This window comes from Lynx rufus, unplaced genomic scaffold (genome assembly GCF_022079265.1).
Source record: "Lynx rufus isolate CCGP_SWC_20201006 ecotype Redwood Valley unplaced genomic scaffold, mLynRuf1.p SCAF_8, whole genome shotgun sequence".
Lineage (NCBI taxonomy): Eukaryota > Metazoa > Chordata > Mammalia > Carnivora > Felidae > Lynx > Lynx rufus.
Window position 1 is genome coordinate 119,235,645 of NW_025814896.1, and position 16,800 is coordinate 119,252,444.

General features: G+C 48.4%; 1 protein-coding gene and 1 pseudogene across 1 annotated transcript; both read right to left on the reverse strand.

Moving 5' to 3' along the window:
• Positions 1 to 2,335: 2,335 nt before the first annotated feature.
• TCF23 (transcription factor 23) lies at positions 2,336 to 5,358 on the reverse strand. The gene is made up of 3 exons (XM_047069680.1): positions 5,149 to 5,358; positions 4,310 to 4,552; positions 2,336 to 2,515 (listed from the first exon to the last, which is right to left on the reverse strand). The coding sequence occupies exons 1-3, from the start codon at positions 5,356 to 5,358 to the stop codon at positions 2,336 to 2,338; spliced, it is 633 nt and encodes a 210-aa protein (XP_046925636.1).
• A 1,614-nt stretch (positions 5,359 to 6,972) lies between these two features.
• On the reverse strand, positions 6,973 to 7,666 carry LOC124503757 (small nuclear ribonucleoprotein-associated protein B'-like; annotated as a pseudogene).
• Positions 7,667 to 16,800: the final 9,134 nt, after the last annotated feature.

A 16,800-nucleotide genomic window follows, 5' to 3' on the forward strand; every position in this document is an offset into this window, starting at 1 on the left:
CTTTGCCCGGATAGAGCCTGAGGCAGCCTAAGCCACTTGTATCGACGGGATGGCGCTTGTCCTTCCTCAGCCACCCTCCACCAGCTTCATCTTCCTTTGCTGTCCTTGTCTCTACGGGGTCAGGCACAGGACGGGGTCTGATACTGCTGGGCAAAGGCTCGAGTCTGAGCGGGGTGGGCTGGGGCAGCCTCCATACACCTAAAACCAGCTTTCCCAGTTTCGTCCCCAGAAAAAGACTGTGCCACCAGCTTGGGAGGAAATTCATCTGCTCCTCTTCCAGCCACCTTCAGACTCAACCAGGAAGACATTGCTATTTGGCTTTAAAAATAGAATATTCAAGCTGGACTTTTATGGTCTCGTGGAGAACACTGCGCTCACGCCCACCCGCACCTGGTCCCTGCCCCTGCCTGGCCTCACCCAGCTGCTCAGAAGCGCTTCTGCACAAGCTCTCCAGGCCCCGCGGTGGGGACCTGGTAGATTTACGAGTCTGGCCTTGGCTGAGACCTTCTCCCCGTGGCTCCCAGCCACAGATCAGCCGCTCTCCCACATCCCATGCAGCCTGTGGCTGGCGTGTTGTGTGTCTTTTTCAGCCTCCACCCCAACTTGCTGAGTCACCCCTCAGCCCCTTTCCCCTGAGGCCCTGGCCAGCCCTGTGGAGGAGCCGTGGCTCGTTATTTCAGAGCCCAGGCCTCTGGCCACTCCCGGCCTGCCCAGAACCTCATTTAGTCTCACAGTGGCAACGGTGGCTCTAAGTCTACCCCATTCAGGGTCGGCCTGGCCCATCCCCTCCCGCTCTGAGGCACTGATGTTTAACAAAAAGCTGGTTCTGGGGACGCCAGGGTGGCTCAGTGGGTTGGGCTTCTGACTTCGGCTCAGGTCATGATCTCCTGGCTTGTGAGTTTGAGCCTCGTGTGGGGCTCTGTGCTGACAGCTCAGAGCCTGGAGCCTGCTTCGGATTCTGTGTCTCCCCTCTCTCTGCCCCTCACTTGCTCATGCTCCGTGTCTCTAAAAATGAATAAATGTTAAAAAAAATTTAAAAAAAAAGCTGGTTACTTCTCTGTCTGGACTTCAGGTGCCTTTGGGTTTGAAGCTATACTTGATCTGGAAAGGAAAGTTACTTTCAGTATGTGTAGACTTCTGTGATTAGTCCTTAAGTTATTTCTTCAGAGCCAGAGAGAAATTCCACTAAAGCTCTAACAGATTTCTGGCACCCCGTGGCAAGACTTAAGGAGTGCCTAGGAGGGCAGCGCCTGTGGGGCACAGCTGCCTCTGGGGCAGTTGTCTGTAGCCAGATGGTAGAAATAACTCCAGGGCCAGTGAGACCTCAGGCCAAAAATCATACAAAGAACCCACTGAACCCAGGCCTATCTTGTTTGTCCTGGAAGTTGGGTTTCTAACATAATGGAAAGAGAAGGCTGTAATTATCATCCTCTGGAAAAGATACCTGTTCTCTCTCTAAGGTCCTTCAAGGATGTAATCAGGCCCATCAATATCCTTTAGATGCAAGGTGCTGTCTGGTTCATTTCCGGTAGATAGACCTGCCTCTGGGATAAGATCGTCTCAAACTAGGCAGCTGGGACCATCTAAAAGTTTCTGTGGAAACTGGAATGCAAGCAATGTAGGTTTTTCTGGCTTAACCTGTAAGTATAAGTCATACCAAGAAAAGAGTGGAAGGTCTCGGGGCCCAGAGAGGGAGGAAATGTAGTGATTCTGGGCTGCTGGAGAGACCATCATGTGGACAAGACTCCTAAATTCCTCGCTGCTTCTTCGCCATCAGGTTAGGGTTTGTGGAGCGATAACGACAGGTCCCCGTGTCGCCAGGATCTGGCCACGTGACCCGGCCCAGTTCTATTCACACGCACATGTCTGGCCCTAGACTTTCCCGCCAGCACCCGCAGCTGCTGCCGTCCTAGGCCTTTACCTCTGCACCTGCACAGCCTTGTCATCGTCCTTGCATTCTCCGAGTATCTGTGGGAAGCTTAGGGGAGAAAAGCGGGGCAGGGGGGAGGGTGCCCTAACTCAACTTCCAACCCAGCCAAACCTCTTCCTCTCCCACATCCCTTGCAGCTGCCACAGCAGGAGCCACTGAGAAGTCACCCCCCCCTCGGGTGCCCAGATGAGCACTTGTGTCCCCCCTACCCGCACCGGTGCTTCTGAGTCCCCTCCCATTGAAGAGCCCGCAGCTTTGCCTGGTCTGCATGCTGGAACCTGCGAGCTGAACCTGAGTCCGTCTGATCCGAGGGCTGAGAGTCAGAGTGAAGGCAGGCAGGGCTGGTAGAGAATCCAGGTCCCTAAGCTCGACTTGTAGTCTAGGAGAAAAGGGCAAGTGTGATACTCATTTGCCCCCGAGAGCTGGTGAGAGTGGCTTCGTGGGAAAGAGAGCGTGTGCCTCTTCAGAGACTTGGGGCCCAGCCTCCGCCTCCTTTGTTCTTTGGCTTGAGGTGGTGACTGTGGTGGAGTCGAGGCCAGAGCTCCCCAGGCCTCCAGCATAGAGACGAGATCGCATGGGCCACTTCTGCAAGACATGGGGATGGTAAGTGAGTAATACTCACTCTTACAGCCCCTTGTAGTCCTTGGCACCCCAAACATGGCCTTCCTTAGCCCCCTCCCCGAGCCCTCCCTCATCACTGCTCTGATAGTGGTCTCGGACTCACCGCCACTTATGGCCCCATGCGTTCTCCTGACCACCTGAGCCTGGTGGCCATAAGGAGCTGTTCGAGGAGAGCAAGGGCCCTGAACAGAGCCCCCCGATAGTGGGGAGGGAGGTGGATGGCAGTGTTGGCAATGGCCAGGGGCTAGGCAGTGGGGAGGGCAGAGAACTAGGGCAAGGAGAGGTTCCTCCTGGTACTGACCGGTCCCGACCTCTTCTTTTGCCCAGCCCCCCGCCCAAGTGCCTCTGGCCACACTTATCAGTGCTGCTCTGTCCGTCTAAGCTGGGGACCTCCTAAGATCACCCATTCTTCCAGCAGGAGTGTGGACAACCCCAAAAACACCAGGTTACTCTGCCCTGAGGTCTCCCCTCCTCTTGGCAGCCCCTTTACCGGGGGAGTCGAAGGGGCACTGCCCCCAGCAAACTATCCTATCCCACCAAACTGCCCAAGTATTGACCTAAACCAGCTCTCATCTGTTCTTTCTTCAACACGTGTATCCATTACCTCCTACGTGCAAGGGCCTTACTTTGCTCATCGTTTTACAGCTAAGGAAGTGACTATGCCCCCGTCAGTATTTCAGAGTTGCCCCCACGTAGTCTCGAATTCTTGCATTTAAGCTATATTTGCATGGAAGAAAACAATCTCAAGTTTTCAAGACGTTTCAGAACTGTGTTTCAGGGAGAGAGATAGTGAAAGTATCCTCTATAAAAACAAGGTGGACCCCATCACGGTGCTATATCTATCCTGAGAGGGCAAGCATGGCCCTTCCTCTATAACAGTTACACTCTGCAAACAGCAACTTACAGTGCCGTCCCCTTGGCCTGCCTGGTGGCTGTAAGCATGGGCTCTGAGGTCAGACGCCTTTGGGTTCAAACTGCATTTAGCCACTTACTCTCCCTGAGATTCGATTTCCTCACTTAGAAAGTGATCCTCATTTGGTTCTTGTGCGCACTAAAAGGTAGAGATGGCCGAAGCGCTAAGCCCAGCTCCTGACATCACTTTAGCACCCAAGTGATGTTATTGCCGTTATTGCGATGGTGAATATTGTTAATTATACTTTTCATTCATGATCTCGTTTCATGCCCCGGAAGGAGAAATAAGGCTCACGTCCTCTTTCCTTTCACATCTGATAAAACCGAGGCTCCGAAAAGGTAGGTCCTGGTCTGGGGAGGTGGTGCATGCAGGAAGCACCCCCCAAACTCCTCCCCGACCCCAGCTTGATTGCTTCTAGAATGAGGCTTTCTCAGACCTTGTTCTCCCAGAGGGGGATCCCTCCTACGGCAGAAGTCCAGGGGACACCAAGGCGTTGTAGGAAAGGGTGGTACGCCCTGGAATCTAGGGCTTTCCTGGTGCGGTTTCCTTTCCCAGGCCCCAGGCCCGGAAACCGCTCCTTTTTCTCCCCTGCTGCTAGGCACCCCAGAGTCCTGGGACTCTGTGAATCTCCCTCCTCTTGGAGGAACCGCATTTTCGTGAAGTCAGTTCCAATCACCACCCCCACTACACCCAAGGTCAGTGCAGTCCCAAGAGCCAGCCTTGGCTTCTCTCCCTCCGAGAGAGCAGGAAGCAGCTGGTCCCAGTGTCAGCTCTGCTCAGGGCCGGGGGCCTAAGCCCAGTCCATCCCAAACCCCACCCCCTGAGGCCCTGAGCTCGTGGCCTACCTTCAGAGGGTGCAGGTAGCGGAGTCCACGCAGGAAGGGTGGCCAGGCGGGGCCAGGCAACTCCCGACCAAGTGTGCGGGTGAGGTGGGCTATGTAGCTGGCGGCCAGCACCAGCACATCCAGCTTGGAGAGCTTGGTGTCAGGGGGCACGGCGGGCAGAGCGGCCTGCAGGGCCAGGAAGGCCTGGCGCAGCGTCCTCACGCGGCTCCGCTCCCGAGCAGCGTTCTCGGGACTGGCCTCGCTCTGCAGAGAGGACCCCAGGTCAGTGAGTCTGACTGGATCCCCATCTGCCCCTGGTTTCTAAGAACGTTCTAGTGTGAGCAGCCATGCGCCGGACAGCAGAGACCCGAGGGCCTCACGCTCTCTCTGTGCACTCTCAGTCCTGCCCTGCTTTATGGCTGAGGAAATGGAGAGAGGGCCTCACTTGGGGTCAGATGGCAGCTCAGGAGCTGAGAGTCCTTTACGCTTCCTATCGCTCTAGCCCTTGCTGAACCCACGGCCAAGTCTGAATCCTGCTGTCGGGGTGCCCTGGGCCCGCAGGGAGCACAGAGCCACCCTTGCTCTGCAGGGCTGATCCTTGCCCAGCCAGGTCCTGACGTGAAGAGGCAGCTACAGCAGAGAAGGAAAAAGGAGCTCTCTGAGCTGCGCTCTGGGTAAGACCAGCTCGGTTATCCCAACCACCCAAGTGTGGAGCCGTGGAGTTCCGGGTGCCAGTGTCCCCCTCTTGGGAAGGGACGGTATGGTCGGTCATACCGAGTGAGGTTTTGCCAGCAGAGGTGACGCCTCAGCCCCTCCCCTCCTGCCTCCCCACTCCCTCCACAGGGCCAGTGATTCCTTACCCTGCCGGGAGCCCTGGCCCCTCTTAAGCTGGGGGCAGCTCTGCTCCACATCTGGTCCCTCCAGTTTGTCTCTTCCCACAGGTCCTGCCTTGTCCCGCACGGGCGGCTCCTCTTCCTGCCAGTGCCTGCCGCCAGCCGCAGCTTGGCCTTTGCCGGGGTCTGCCCCACTCCTGGCATGGCTGGTGGCCTTCTGACCTCCCTCCGTGACATGCCACACCCCTGGAGGGTGGTGCTGCGGCCCCTAGGACGGGAGCACAGTGCCTGAGGGAGCCCCCGGGCTCGGGCTAACTGGGCAGGCTGGTCACCCAGCCGACCATGTCTGTATCTGAGGGAGCTGGCGCCAAGTCAGTCGCGCTTCACTCCTTGCTCTGGGAAAACCGCCCACCCGGCACAGCCCCCGCGAGAAGCCTCCTGCCTGCCTGCCTGCCTCCCACCCGGCTCCTCCGGGGTGGGGGTACTGGATGTTGGGAGTGGCCAAGTCCTGGGAGGAGGCCCCCCCCTCCCCCCCCCCCCGCTCCAGAAGGCCGGAGGATGGTGGGAAGGGAGCTCCCTTCGCAGAGACTTGCCTGACCCCGCAGTAGTCTTGCGATGGTCGCCCGACTCCAGCTTTGAGGCTCAAGCCAATGGAAGGGCCCCGAACCTCCTCCTCTGCCAGAAGGGTGCCTGCACACATCCCTAAAAGGACCTTTCCTCCCCTTGCCAATGACCTGACCTTCCAGCCCCGGGGCACTAATCCCCATCCCCCCAAGCAGGCCTCCTATTTCCAACCTAGTGCTTTTCCATCCCCTGGAATATCTCCCTCCAGCTCTGCCAGGGAAAAGCTGCCTTCGCCTGTTGGGTTATGCCCTTCGTTCGTGAAGATTTCTTCAAACCCCACAGAGCAGAGAGCCCAGGTCTCCCTGTTTCATGGGTATTCTAACTGATGCGTGACCGACCACACCCTGGCTAGTTTCCTCAAAGCTCGGTGCGTTTAGGTCACTCTGGGTCAGGCACTGCGCTAAGTACTTTATACATATTCTCTTATTTATTTCTCAGGACAAACTTCTAAGAAAAAGAGACTCTTATATCCCCATTTTACAGATGGGAAAACCGGTATCAGGAGGTGACGCAACTCACCCAGCGTCAAACATCTAGTAAGTGACGGGGTTGGGATGAGAGCCCAGGCAGCCAGGTGGACTTGGAAGGTGGCCCCACGCCCTGTGGTGTTCTGCCTTGGGTGGGTTACGCACATGTCTTCCCATCCTAACGAGAGGTCTCTGTGGGTTTTATTTATTTATTTATTTATTTATTTATTTATTGTAAGACACAGAGAGACAGAGCATGAGTGGGCAAGGGGCAGAGGGAGGAGACACAGAATCGGAAGCAGGCTCCAGGCTCTGAGCTGTCAGCACAGAGCCTGATGCGGGGCTCGAACTCACGAACCATGAGATCATGACCTGAGCCAAAGTTGGACGCTTAACCAACTGAGCCACCCAGGAGCCCCTCTTTGTGGTTTTTTTTAAACATTTATTAACTTATTTTGAGAGAGAGAGAGAGAGAGCGTGAGCAGGGGAGGAGCAGAGAGAGAGGGAGAGAGAGAATCCCAAGCAGACTCTGCGCTGTCAGCTGGGGAGTCCAACACGGGGCTCCATCCCACAAACTGTGAGATCATGACCTGAGCCGAGATCAAGAGTCGGACGCTTAACCGACTGAGCCACCCAGGTGCCTCTGTTTTATAATCTTAAGAGTTTATTATGAACTAGTTTCACAGGCCAAAAGGAAGTAAAAGGACCATGTACAGCCTTTCAGGAAATAGCGAGGGAACTTATAGGGGCCATGATGAGTCTAGGGTCTTGGTGGGTGTATTCCCAGGGGAGGGGCCCTTGCTTTGCATGGGAGGGGGCCCACATCCCCAGAGGGCTATGCCCACTGAAGTTCCTCATCCAGGGGCGATCCCCCCTGGGGGACCCATGGGAGGTCTCATGCCAGGTGGTGGGCCCATCATGCCCGGAGGGGGTGCCCCTTGGCCCATAGGGGGGGAGGACCCCCACGGCCAGGCAGACACTGGTTTCGGTCCCCTGTAGTGCTGGCTGTATCAGCAGCTGCAGTGGCTGTCACCGTGCCTCTTCCTTGCGGGGTCACCACCTGTTGGGTGCCCCACCAGCCCCTCTGACTGGTCCAGCAAGTCCTGTAGGAACCTGGGGCCCTGGAACACCAGTTGGGATTCCTCTGACAGCTGCTCTGCCTGGACCCCCGGCAGCTCAGCAAGTGGCACTTGGGCAATGCCAGTATCTTTGGGAGGAAGTCCCTCTACTATCGTCTGAGACCAGGCTTTCCCCTCCAAAGCAGTATCTCTTCTCTTTCTGCTTACATTGAGTTCTTTGGCTTGATCTTCCTGAACTCATCACAGTCACGGAGGATTGAATTCGAATGCTTGTTGAGTCTTGAAGGTGTGAACGAAGATACGGCCATCTTGCAGGAGACACCTCATCCTGCAGTCAATGTGCTGCAGCATCTTGCTGTTCTTGCCCACAGGCATCATAGTGACGGTTCTGATGGATCCGATTCCCACTGGATTCCCTTCGGCACAGGCCTGGACACCGCCCGGTAACCCATTTCCCGCTGCCACTACCGGAAGTCCAATCCTATGTTTTTAAGCCCCTTCTTCTGACTTGCTGCAGGATGCCCCACAGTGCGCACCCATCACATTTTGATCACCCAGAGACCCCGGGATGGACATCCAGATCGCTTCCAACTCATCATCACCTCAAAAATGCCATCATGATACCATTGCATGTGTCCTTGTGGATCTATGCAAGATTGACAAAACAAAACAACATAGGTCTGGGACCAGAATGCTGGGTTAATCGACTAAATGTTGCCAGAGTGCCGTCATCCGGAACAGTTGCCGAGTCAGCACTGCACAGGACCATAGAGCCCCACGTGCTCACCACCACCTGATATTAACCAGATTCCCAGTTTTATGGTGGGAGAGCTATAAAGGGCTGCTTTAATTTGCCTTTATCTGATAACCGACAAGTTCAAGCATCCTGTGTATGGTGCTTGGTAGAGATTGCATTTTATTTTTCTCCATATAGGGAGCCGGTTTTATTTTCTCCTTATAGGGAGACTGTTATCCCAACATCATCTGCTGAACAGTCCATTCTCTCTTCCTGTTCAGTTGTAGCTCCCACTTTATTATATGATAAGTTCCCATATTCGTATAAAAGCCAATTTCTGAGTTCTCTATTCTGTCCTGCTGATCTTTTTGTCTGTGTTTGAGCTAACAGCACACTGCTTTTATTGTTCTGACTTGATAGCATGTCTTGCTACTTGGAATGATAAAACTCTCCTCTTTACTCTTATTTTGGAAGGTTGATTTAGTTATTTCTGGACCCTTATTTTTCCATATAGATTTTAGAGAAAACTCATTGGGTTCCTATAAAATTCAACTGAAATTCTGATTGAGATTTTGTTGAGTAAATGAGTTAGCTGGGGGAATATTGCCATCTATACTTTTGAGTCAATCCTTCCAAAAACATGAAATGTCTCTCATTTTATTTTATTTTTTTAATGTTTCTTTTTTGAGACAGAGAGAGACGGAGCCTGAGTGGGGGAGGGGCAGAGAGAGGGAGACACAGAATCCGAAGCAGGCTCCAGGCTCTGAGCTGTCAGCACAGAGCCCGACGCGGGGCTCGAACTCACGGACCGCGAGATCATGACCTGAGCCGAAGTCGGACACTCAACCAACTGAGCCACCCAGGCACCCCTCTCATTTTGTTTTAAACATCTATATCCTTTATTAATTGCATAGTTTACTCCATGAATGTCTGTGTATTCTTGCTTCAGTGAAATAGCTCACAGTTTTGTTGAACTAATTAGTTCACAGTTTTTGTTGCTCTTGCAAATGCTTTTATTTTATTCTGTTTTCTAGTTGATGATGGCTGCTGTACAGAAATGTTGGTGAATGTTTGTCTTGAATCCAGCAACCCTGCTGAGCTTTCTTATTAGTCTTAAAACTCTGTTGCTTCCATTGGCTTTTCTGAGTAGATACAAAATGACAGTTTTATTTCTTCCTCTCAATCTTTACACTTGTTTCTTTTTCTTTCCCTAGAGCATTGGCTTGTGCTTCCAATACTACATTAACAGGAAATAGTGGTAACGGCACTGTTTTCTTCCCCTAACCCTCCACTGAACGTATCTAGAATTTCTCCATTAAGCATACTATTTACTGTAGGCTTTTGATATATAACTTTTAGCAAGTTGAGGACATATCCTTCTATTCCTTGTTTGCTAAGAGGTTTTTGGTAGTTTTTTTTTAATTATTATTCTAACTAGGTGTGTAACTTATCAGATGCTTTTCCACCATCAGCTGAGATACAATCATGATTTTTCTCCCTCAGTCTACGAATATGTTAAATTATTTTGTTGTATTTTCTTTTTATTATATGTTTATTTACTTTTGACAGATAGAGTGCTAGTGGGGAGGGGCAGAGAGTGAGGGGGACAGAGAAGGCTCCATGCTGTCAGCACAAATCCCGACATGGGGCTCAAACAAACCATGAGATCATGACCGTAGCCAAAGTCATTGCTCAACCAACTGAGCCACCCAGGCACCCCAAATTATTTTGTTGTATTTTCTGATGACAAATCTTGCTTGAGTTCCTGTGGTAAGTCTCATCTGCTTGTGATTACTTTTTAAAAAATATACTTTCTGCTTCGTATAGTTAATATGTTGCTTAGAATTTTTACAGCCATCTCATAAGTGAAATGAGATTCTAATTTTCTTTTAACTGTCATTATTTGGTTTTGGTGTCAAGGTTACACTAACTTCATAAAATGAGCTGGGTAGCTCTCCCTTTTATTCTATTTTCTTTTTTTTTTTTTTAATTTAAAAGTAAAAGTATTTTTTTAAGTTTATTTATTTATTTTGAAAAAGAGCATGAGTGGGGAGGAGAGGCAGAGAGAGAGAGAGGGAGAGAGAATCTTAAGCAGGCTACATGCTCAGTACAGGGCCCAGTGCAAGGCTCAAATTCACCACCATGAGATCATGATCTGAGCTGAAACTAACAGTCGGATGTTTAGCTGCTCTTATCCTATTGTCTGAAACAACTTTTTAAAAAAAATTTTTTTTGTTTATTCATTTTTGAGAGACAGAGAGAGACAGAGCATGAGTGGGAAAGGGGCAGAGAGAGGGAGACACAGAATCCGAAGCAGGTTCCAGCCTCCGAGCTGTCAGCACAAAGCCTGGCGTGGGGCTCGAACTCACGAACTGTGAGATCATGACCTGAGCCAAAGTCGGACGCTCAACTGACTGAGCCACCCAGGCGCCCCTGAAACAACTTTTTACATAATATAGAAATTAACTCTTTTTTGAGGTCTGGTAAAACTTACTTGCAAAACCACTAGGACTAGTTTTGGTGAAGAGGGGAAGAAATTTTAACTTTCATTCAATTTCTTTGGCTTCTTATTGACTGATTGATGTGCCTGTTCCTTTTCAATACTTAGTATTTTATATTTCTTTGAATTTAGCCATTTCATTAAGGAATTCTAACACTTTAATGAACAAAATGCTCTTAGAAACGTATCTCCAAGGAAATGAGAAAAAAACAAAAGTTCTGTCCAGAAGAAATTTTCTTTAAAAAATCTAAGCATTCCTCAGCCCTGAGAACAGTGTAGAACTCTGAGAATGGCCAGTTTGCCCAAGAACAACACTTGGCCCACAAAATGGGCATGACCTTGGATCTCTGGTAAAACCCAAAGCTTCAGAGACTCTAACAGGCCAACAGTTCTGTGGCTGGACTGCAAGGCTAAGACTGATGTGAAACATCTCCAAGATCTGCACAAAAGACCCACACCTTCTAAGAGGCATAAGAACCATTCCTAGAACATGAACCTTTTTGCTGTTGAAACTCAAGATCATAAGAAACTATCATGGCACTCCTAAAGAGCAAGGTCGTCTACGGGAAGTACAGCCCCTTTGCAGTCAGAGAGCGTTCTAATCTTGAGAGAACTGCCCAGAACCTCAGGACAGAAGAACATCATTTTGAAGGATAGAGCAAAAAGATGTTTTTTAGACCTAAAAGAACTTTTATCCTCCTATATTTATGTAGCTACTCTGAAGGTATCAGACACCAACCTTCCAATGATGAGCTAAAAATCAACAGGGGCTCCCATCCCAAGTTCCGGAGAACAGGTTCAAAAAGCCACCCCCCAAAAAATCTACCACCACCAGGGAGCTCATTGGGCAGTCCTGAGTTTCTTGCATTCTAACCATCTGTGAGATGAGGAGTAGCCCATGGAATGAATGGTGGGCATTTCTAGGCTTTCAGGTCAATATTCTTTCTCAGAAGACATGAAGTTGTTGATAGGGCAGACTTCCAGAAGCTTCCATCTGAAATTTAATCAGGTCCATGCCAACGTCAGACTTTAGGAGAAGCTGTGGAAGCCCTTACCGTATGGTAAAGGGGTATGATCTCTTTCCCTCTGTAGGAACTTACCCATCAGGGAAGGAGGGAGGTCTGACTCCAAATTTTCTGAGCCTCAGCAGGACACAAAGTAGGAGGGAAGAAAAAAGCCACACTCGCAGCTATGTGGAAACAGATCTTCTTGTGCCAAGTGCCTTTTCAGAGTTAGGTGATCTGAACACCCTCAGGGAGCTCCTCCACCTGAAGACTCAGTCCTCAGAAGGACTGCAAGGTCATGGCCAGATGAACCTGGGAGTGCCAGTCTACCGCCTCAGCACTGCATCCATAGCACGGGTGCTGATGTAGAAAGGAAAACTTCCACAGTGAAAAACAGTGTCCACAAAGCCCCAAGTGGTGAACCAGGAGAGAGTGAGACTGATGTACAAGGAGTGGTGCCTCCCAGGCCAGAAGGTGCAGAGGTCATTTCTAGTACTCCATCATCTTACAGGTTCCCTGGCGGGCATCAGAGAAGGCAGACTGGAACTCAACAAGCTGGTCTTCAAGGCAGTAGGGTTCTGCGTGGTGAAGCTCATCTCCAGGGCACAGTTCAGGTCCGTGCTGTTCTTGGCTATCTCTGGGGCATGGTTCTACCTAGACGCACGTGTGGGTGGCTCTGTGGAGTGCAACTCTGTCATAGCCTTGTGCTTCATCTCCAGCAGCGAGGCCACGGATATAGCAAGGACAGCTTCTACCGCACGGGTCCAAGTGGGCTTTAGGGGGATTACAGGAAGCAGATGGGTGAAGGCCCATCTTCTCTATCATGTATTCTCTTGAAGTTGGTCTGGGATATCTACTTCTTGGGTCAGACATAGGTATGGTCCCAGGAGCTAGTGTAACTCATGGAAGTTGGGTCTCATGGCTTCTATGTTGGCGTCTAGTGCTGATGACAGGTTCTCCTCTTCCTGGATTTTGTTTCAGCACAGCACCATCAGCCCCCACTATCACCGGCTGAGGAAGAAGCCCAGGCACAGTCCCACTTGGGTGGAATTGGCTCTCACTGAGGTGTAGCGAGGAAGTGGATGCAGAGTAGGATCGTCTTCATCTCAGAACTTGAGCCCCATCTCTCAGGAGTTGTTATTTATACTTGGAACAATGACCTCTTGGATACTGGTGGAAGTCCCTTTGAAAAAGAAGTGCTTGGCAAGCTCAGGATCCTTCTGCTTGGCTGTGGGTTCAGTGGGAGGGGACAGGAAGAGCAGCCTTCTCCCTCCGCCTCTAGCTAGTACAGTCACTCATACTTCTCTTAATGCCTCAAGTATTTCTTATTTTTTAAAGAATTTTTTAAAAATATTTACTTATATTTGAGAGAGAGTGTGTATGTAAGTGGTGGGTGGGGCAGAGAGAGAGGGAGACAGAGAATCCCAAGTGCAAAACCCAATGAGGGCTCTCATGAACCATGAGATCATGACCTAAACTGAGATCAAGAGTTGGATACTTAACAACTGAGCCACCCAGGCGCCCCCTTCTTTTCTTTTCTTTTCTTTTTGTAAAGTTTATTCATTTTCAGGAGAAAGAGAGAGTCTATGAGTAGGGGAGGGGCAGAGAAAGAAGGAGAGAGAGAGAATCCCACGCAGGCTCCACTGTCAGCGTGCAGCCCAACTCAGGGCTCAAACCAACGAACTGTGAGATAATGACCTGAGCCAAAACCAAGAGTCAGATGCTTACTGGACTGAGCCACCCAGGTGTCCCTTCTTATTTTTAAATCTCCATTATGTGTCTAGATGCTTCCCCCACCCCTTTTCTTTGTCCTGTATTTCATTTGTACCCAACTCTCTTTTTGTTCTTAGTGTTACCGGAAGTGTGCCTCACTTATCCATCTTTTCAAGGACCAGCCTTTATTCTTTAAAAAGTAGTCTATATATTTAAAAAAATGTTTATTTATTTATTTATTTATAATTTTTTTTTAACGTTTATTTATTTTTGAGACAGAGAGAGACAGAGCATGAATGGGGGAGGGTCAGAGAGAGGGAGACACAGAATCCAAAACAGACTCCAGGCTCTGAGCTGTCAGCACAGAGCCTGACGTGGGGCTCGAACTCACGGACCGCGAGATCATGACCTGAGCCGAAGTAGGACGTCCAATTGACTGAGCCACCCAGGCGCCCCAAAAAATGTTTATTTATAAAAAATTGTGACATAACATAAAATGTACCATTTGAAGAATTTTAAGTATACAGTTCAGTGGCGTTAAGTACATCACACTGTTGTGCAAACATGACTGCCATCCACTCACACAACGTTTGTCATCTTGCAAAATTGAAATTCTATACTCATTAAACAATAACTCCCCATTCTCCCTAATCCCAGCCCTTGCCAACTGTCATTGAACTTTCTGTGTCTATGAATTTGACTCTTCTAAGTACCTCAGATGAGTGGAATCATATGATATTTGTCCTTTTGTGACTGGCTTATTTCACTTTGTGCATCCACAAGGCTCATCCATGTTGCAAGCAGGTATCAGAATTTCCTTCCTTTTTAAAGGCTGAATAATATTCCGTTGTATGTATATATAATTGTTGTTTATCTATTCATCTGTCAATGGACACTTGGGTTGTAGAAACCTTTTAGCTACTGTGAATAATGCTGCTATGAATATGGGTCTCCAAGTATCTCTTTGAGACCCTGCTTTCAATTCTTTGGGGCACATACCCAAGAGTGGAATTGCTGGATCATGTGATAATTCTATTTTTAATTTTTCGAGGAACTACTGTACTGTTTTGCATAGTACCTGTATCATTTTACATTCTCACCAGCAGTATACGAGTGTTCCGATCTCTCCACATATTCGCCAACACTTGTTATTTTCTGTTCTGTAATTGCCACCCTGATGAGTGTGACTATATTATTTTTACGTCTCTGTGTCATTAATTTTTAGCCTGATCATTCTTACTTTCTTCCCTCTCATTTCTTCACTTTTGCCCTCGTGTTCATTTTTCCAACTTCTTGAGGAGAAAGCTTGGTTGGTTTATCTTAAAGTTTGTTGTGTTTTGCTAAATGATAAGAAGAACAATGGAACAAGATGACAGTCATCATAAACACATTTTTGCACCCGATAGCACAGCCTCAAAAATATATCAAGCACAATGGACAGAAATGTAGGAACAGAGAAATTAATTATAGTTGATCTTAACACACCCCTTTCAGTAACTGATAGATTAAATAGAGATTATAAGCAGAGATACTGAATTATAGTTAATAAACTCAAGATATTAGATAAATCCAAAAGTAAAGGACAAACAGTGAAGATCCCTGGAGAGAGTAAAAATGGGAAGAGTGCCAAGAAGAACTTTTAAATTTTACCTGGATACTTCTGTATTGTTTGGCTTTTGTAGACTGAAATTTATTTGTGTATCATTTGTATACTTCAAAGAACAATAAGAGACAAAAGGCAAAGAAGCAATAGTGGTTCAACTGGCTGGCTCACATTTTTCCAGCACAATAGTCAACGCCTTGATGAAATCAAAATATGTAGGGAGGGGCACCTGGCTGGCCCAGTCAGAAGAGCCTGTGGCTGCCTATCTCTGGGACATGAGTTCAAGCCCCATGTTGGGTGCGGAGATTACTTAACTAAATAAACATAAAAAATACATAGGGATTATTATCATTCCCAGGTTATAAAACTCATTTACAAAGTAGGAAATAAAAACAGCGTGGGAAAATATGTGCGGTAAGTACTCAAGGAGTATATGTGGGTACCTACAAACACTTAGGGATGAAGTATATTGCCTTGCTGAACTGCAAAAGCAACTCACAGTAGGTCAGAGCACAGGTGTGCAGGTTTCAATTCCCATCTAACAAGGCTCCTTAGTAGCCAGTTTGAAAGAATATGTCAGTCAACTTTGGAAGAGTAAGAAAAGAAGGGTCATAGAGGCAAATCCGGTCATGCTCACCCCAGCACTGTTCAAAAAAGACAGAACTTTGCCCAACGTTATTTGAGTATTTCTATTGATGTGAATGAAACTAACCCCCTTAGCTGGATGCTAGTAGGCAATTAATTCATTAAGTTTCTCAGCTTCCCTTGTTCAGAGACCAAGCATCAAACATCTTTCTGGCTCCCAGGCAGGTCTGTCTATATGATTTGAGGATACTGATGATGTTGAAAGCAGTAAGTCAGTCCCTGCAACATATGATTTCCAATGGTAAGTCAATGATGTGGATTCGGATCACATTTTGTCTTCCCAAATACCTAGACTATAGAGAGAGACTATAGAGTGAATTATTTCCCGTCTGTGTGAACTATTTTTTAAAAGTTGGTATTCTGGCGCTTACTTTAGGCTGTTGTGTTTTAGCTGGCAATGTCAAGAGCACATTTCTCATCCTGGAAAGTAAAAAGCCAGATATAATTGTTTTCCCTGATGACACAGCATATATGCCACTTCCAGATGGCCGTATGTTCTCCACAATTTGTTTTGCTTGAATCAACTCTGGCCATTGTGATCATCAGTTTCCTTTCTCAGAGCTCACATACATTCTGTTTAATAATCCAGTTTAAAATTTTCCTCCGGGGCACCTGGGTGGCTCAGTCAGTTGAGCATCCTACTTCGGCTTAGGTCATGATCTCGCTGTTCGTGGGTTCTCGCTCCGGGTCAGGCTCAGTGTTGACAGCTTGGAGCCTGCTTCAGACTCTGTGTCTCCCTCTCTTCTCTCTGCCCCTCCCCACCGCTTGTGCACACTCTCTCTCTCTCTCAAAAATAAGTAAACGTTAGAAATTATAAAGTAAAATTTTCCTAGCAAGCAACTAGAAACTGACTTGAGCTCCTAGAATTTGTCTTTTTCCCCCTTTTGAATAAATTATTTACCTATCTGCAGTTATCTGACACCTCTCTTATAATTATGATCTCTGCAAGAATACTCAAGGTAGTTCTGTAAACAGCCCCTTCCTACCATATCATATGTACAACTCAAACAGAAAAGAAAGGACAAGAAAAAAGTGCAAAGGTCAAATTCTCTTAAATAATTATCAATTTACTCATTCATCCATCCATCCTCTTAAGAAACATTTGCAAATTTCTGGAAGGATCATGCTATATAGCATTTGGAGGAAATAATACACAGTGTTCTTGCCCAGGGTTAGAAAACGGAGGGTGGGAGGAGTGCATGGTAGATGATATCTACAACAGGAAATAACTAGCAAACTAAAACAAGTCCGTTACAATATCACATTTCCACCTTGGATGCCAAATGCTTGGAGAACTTCTGTTCACTC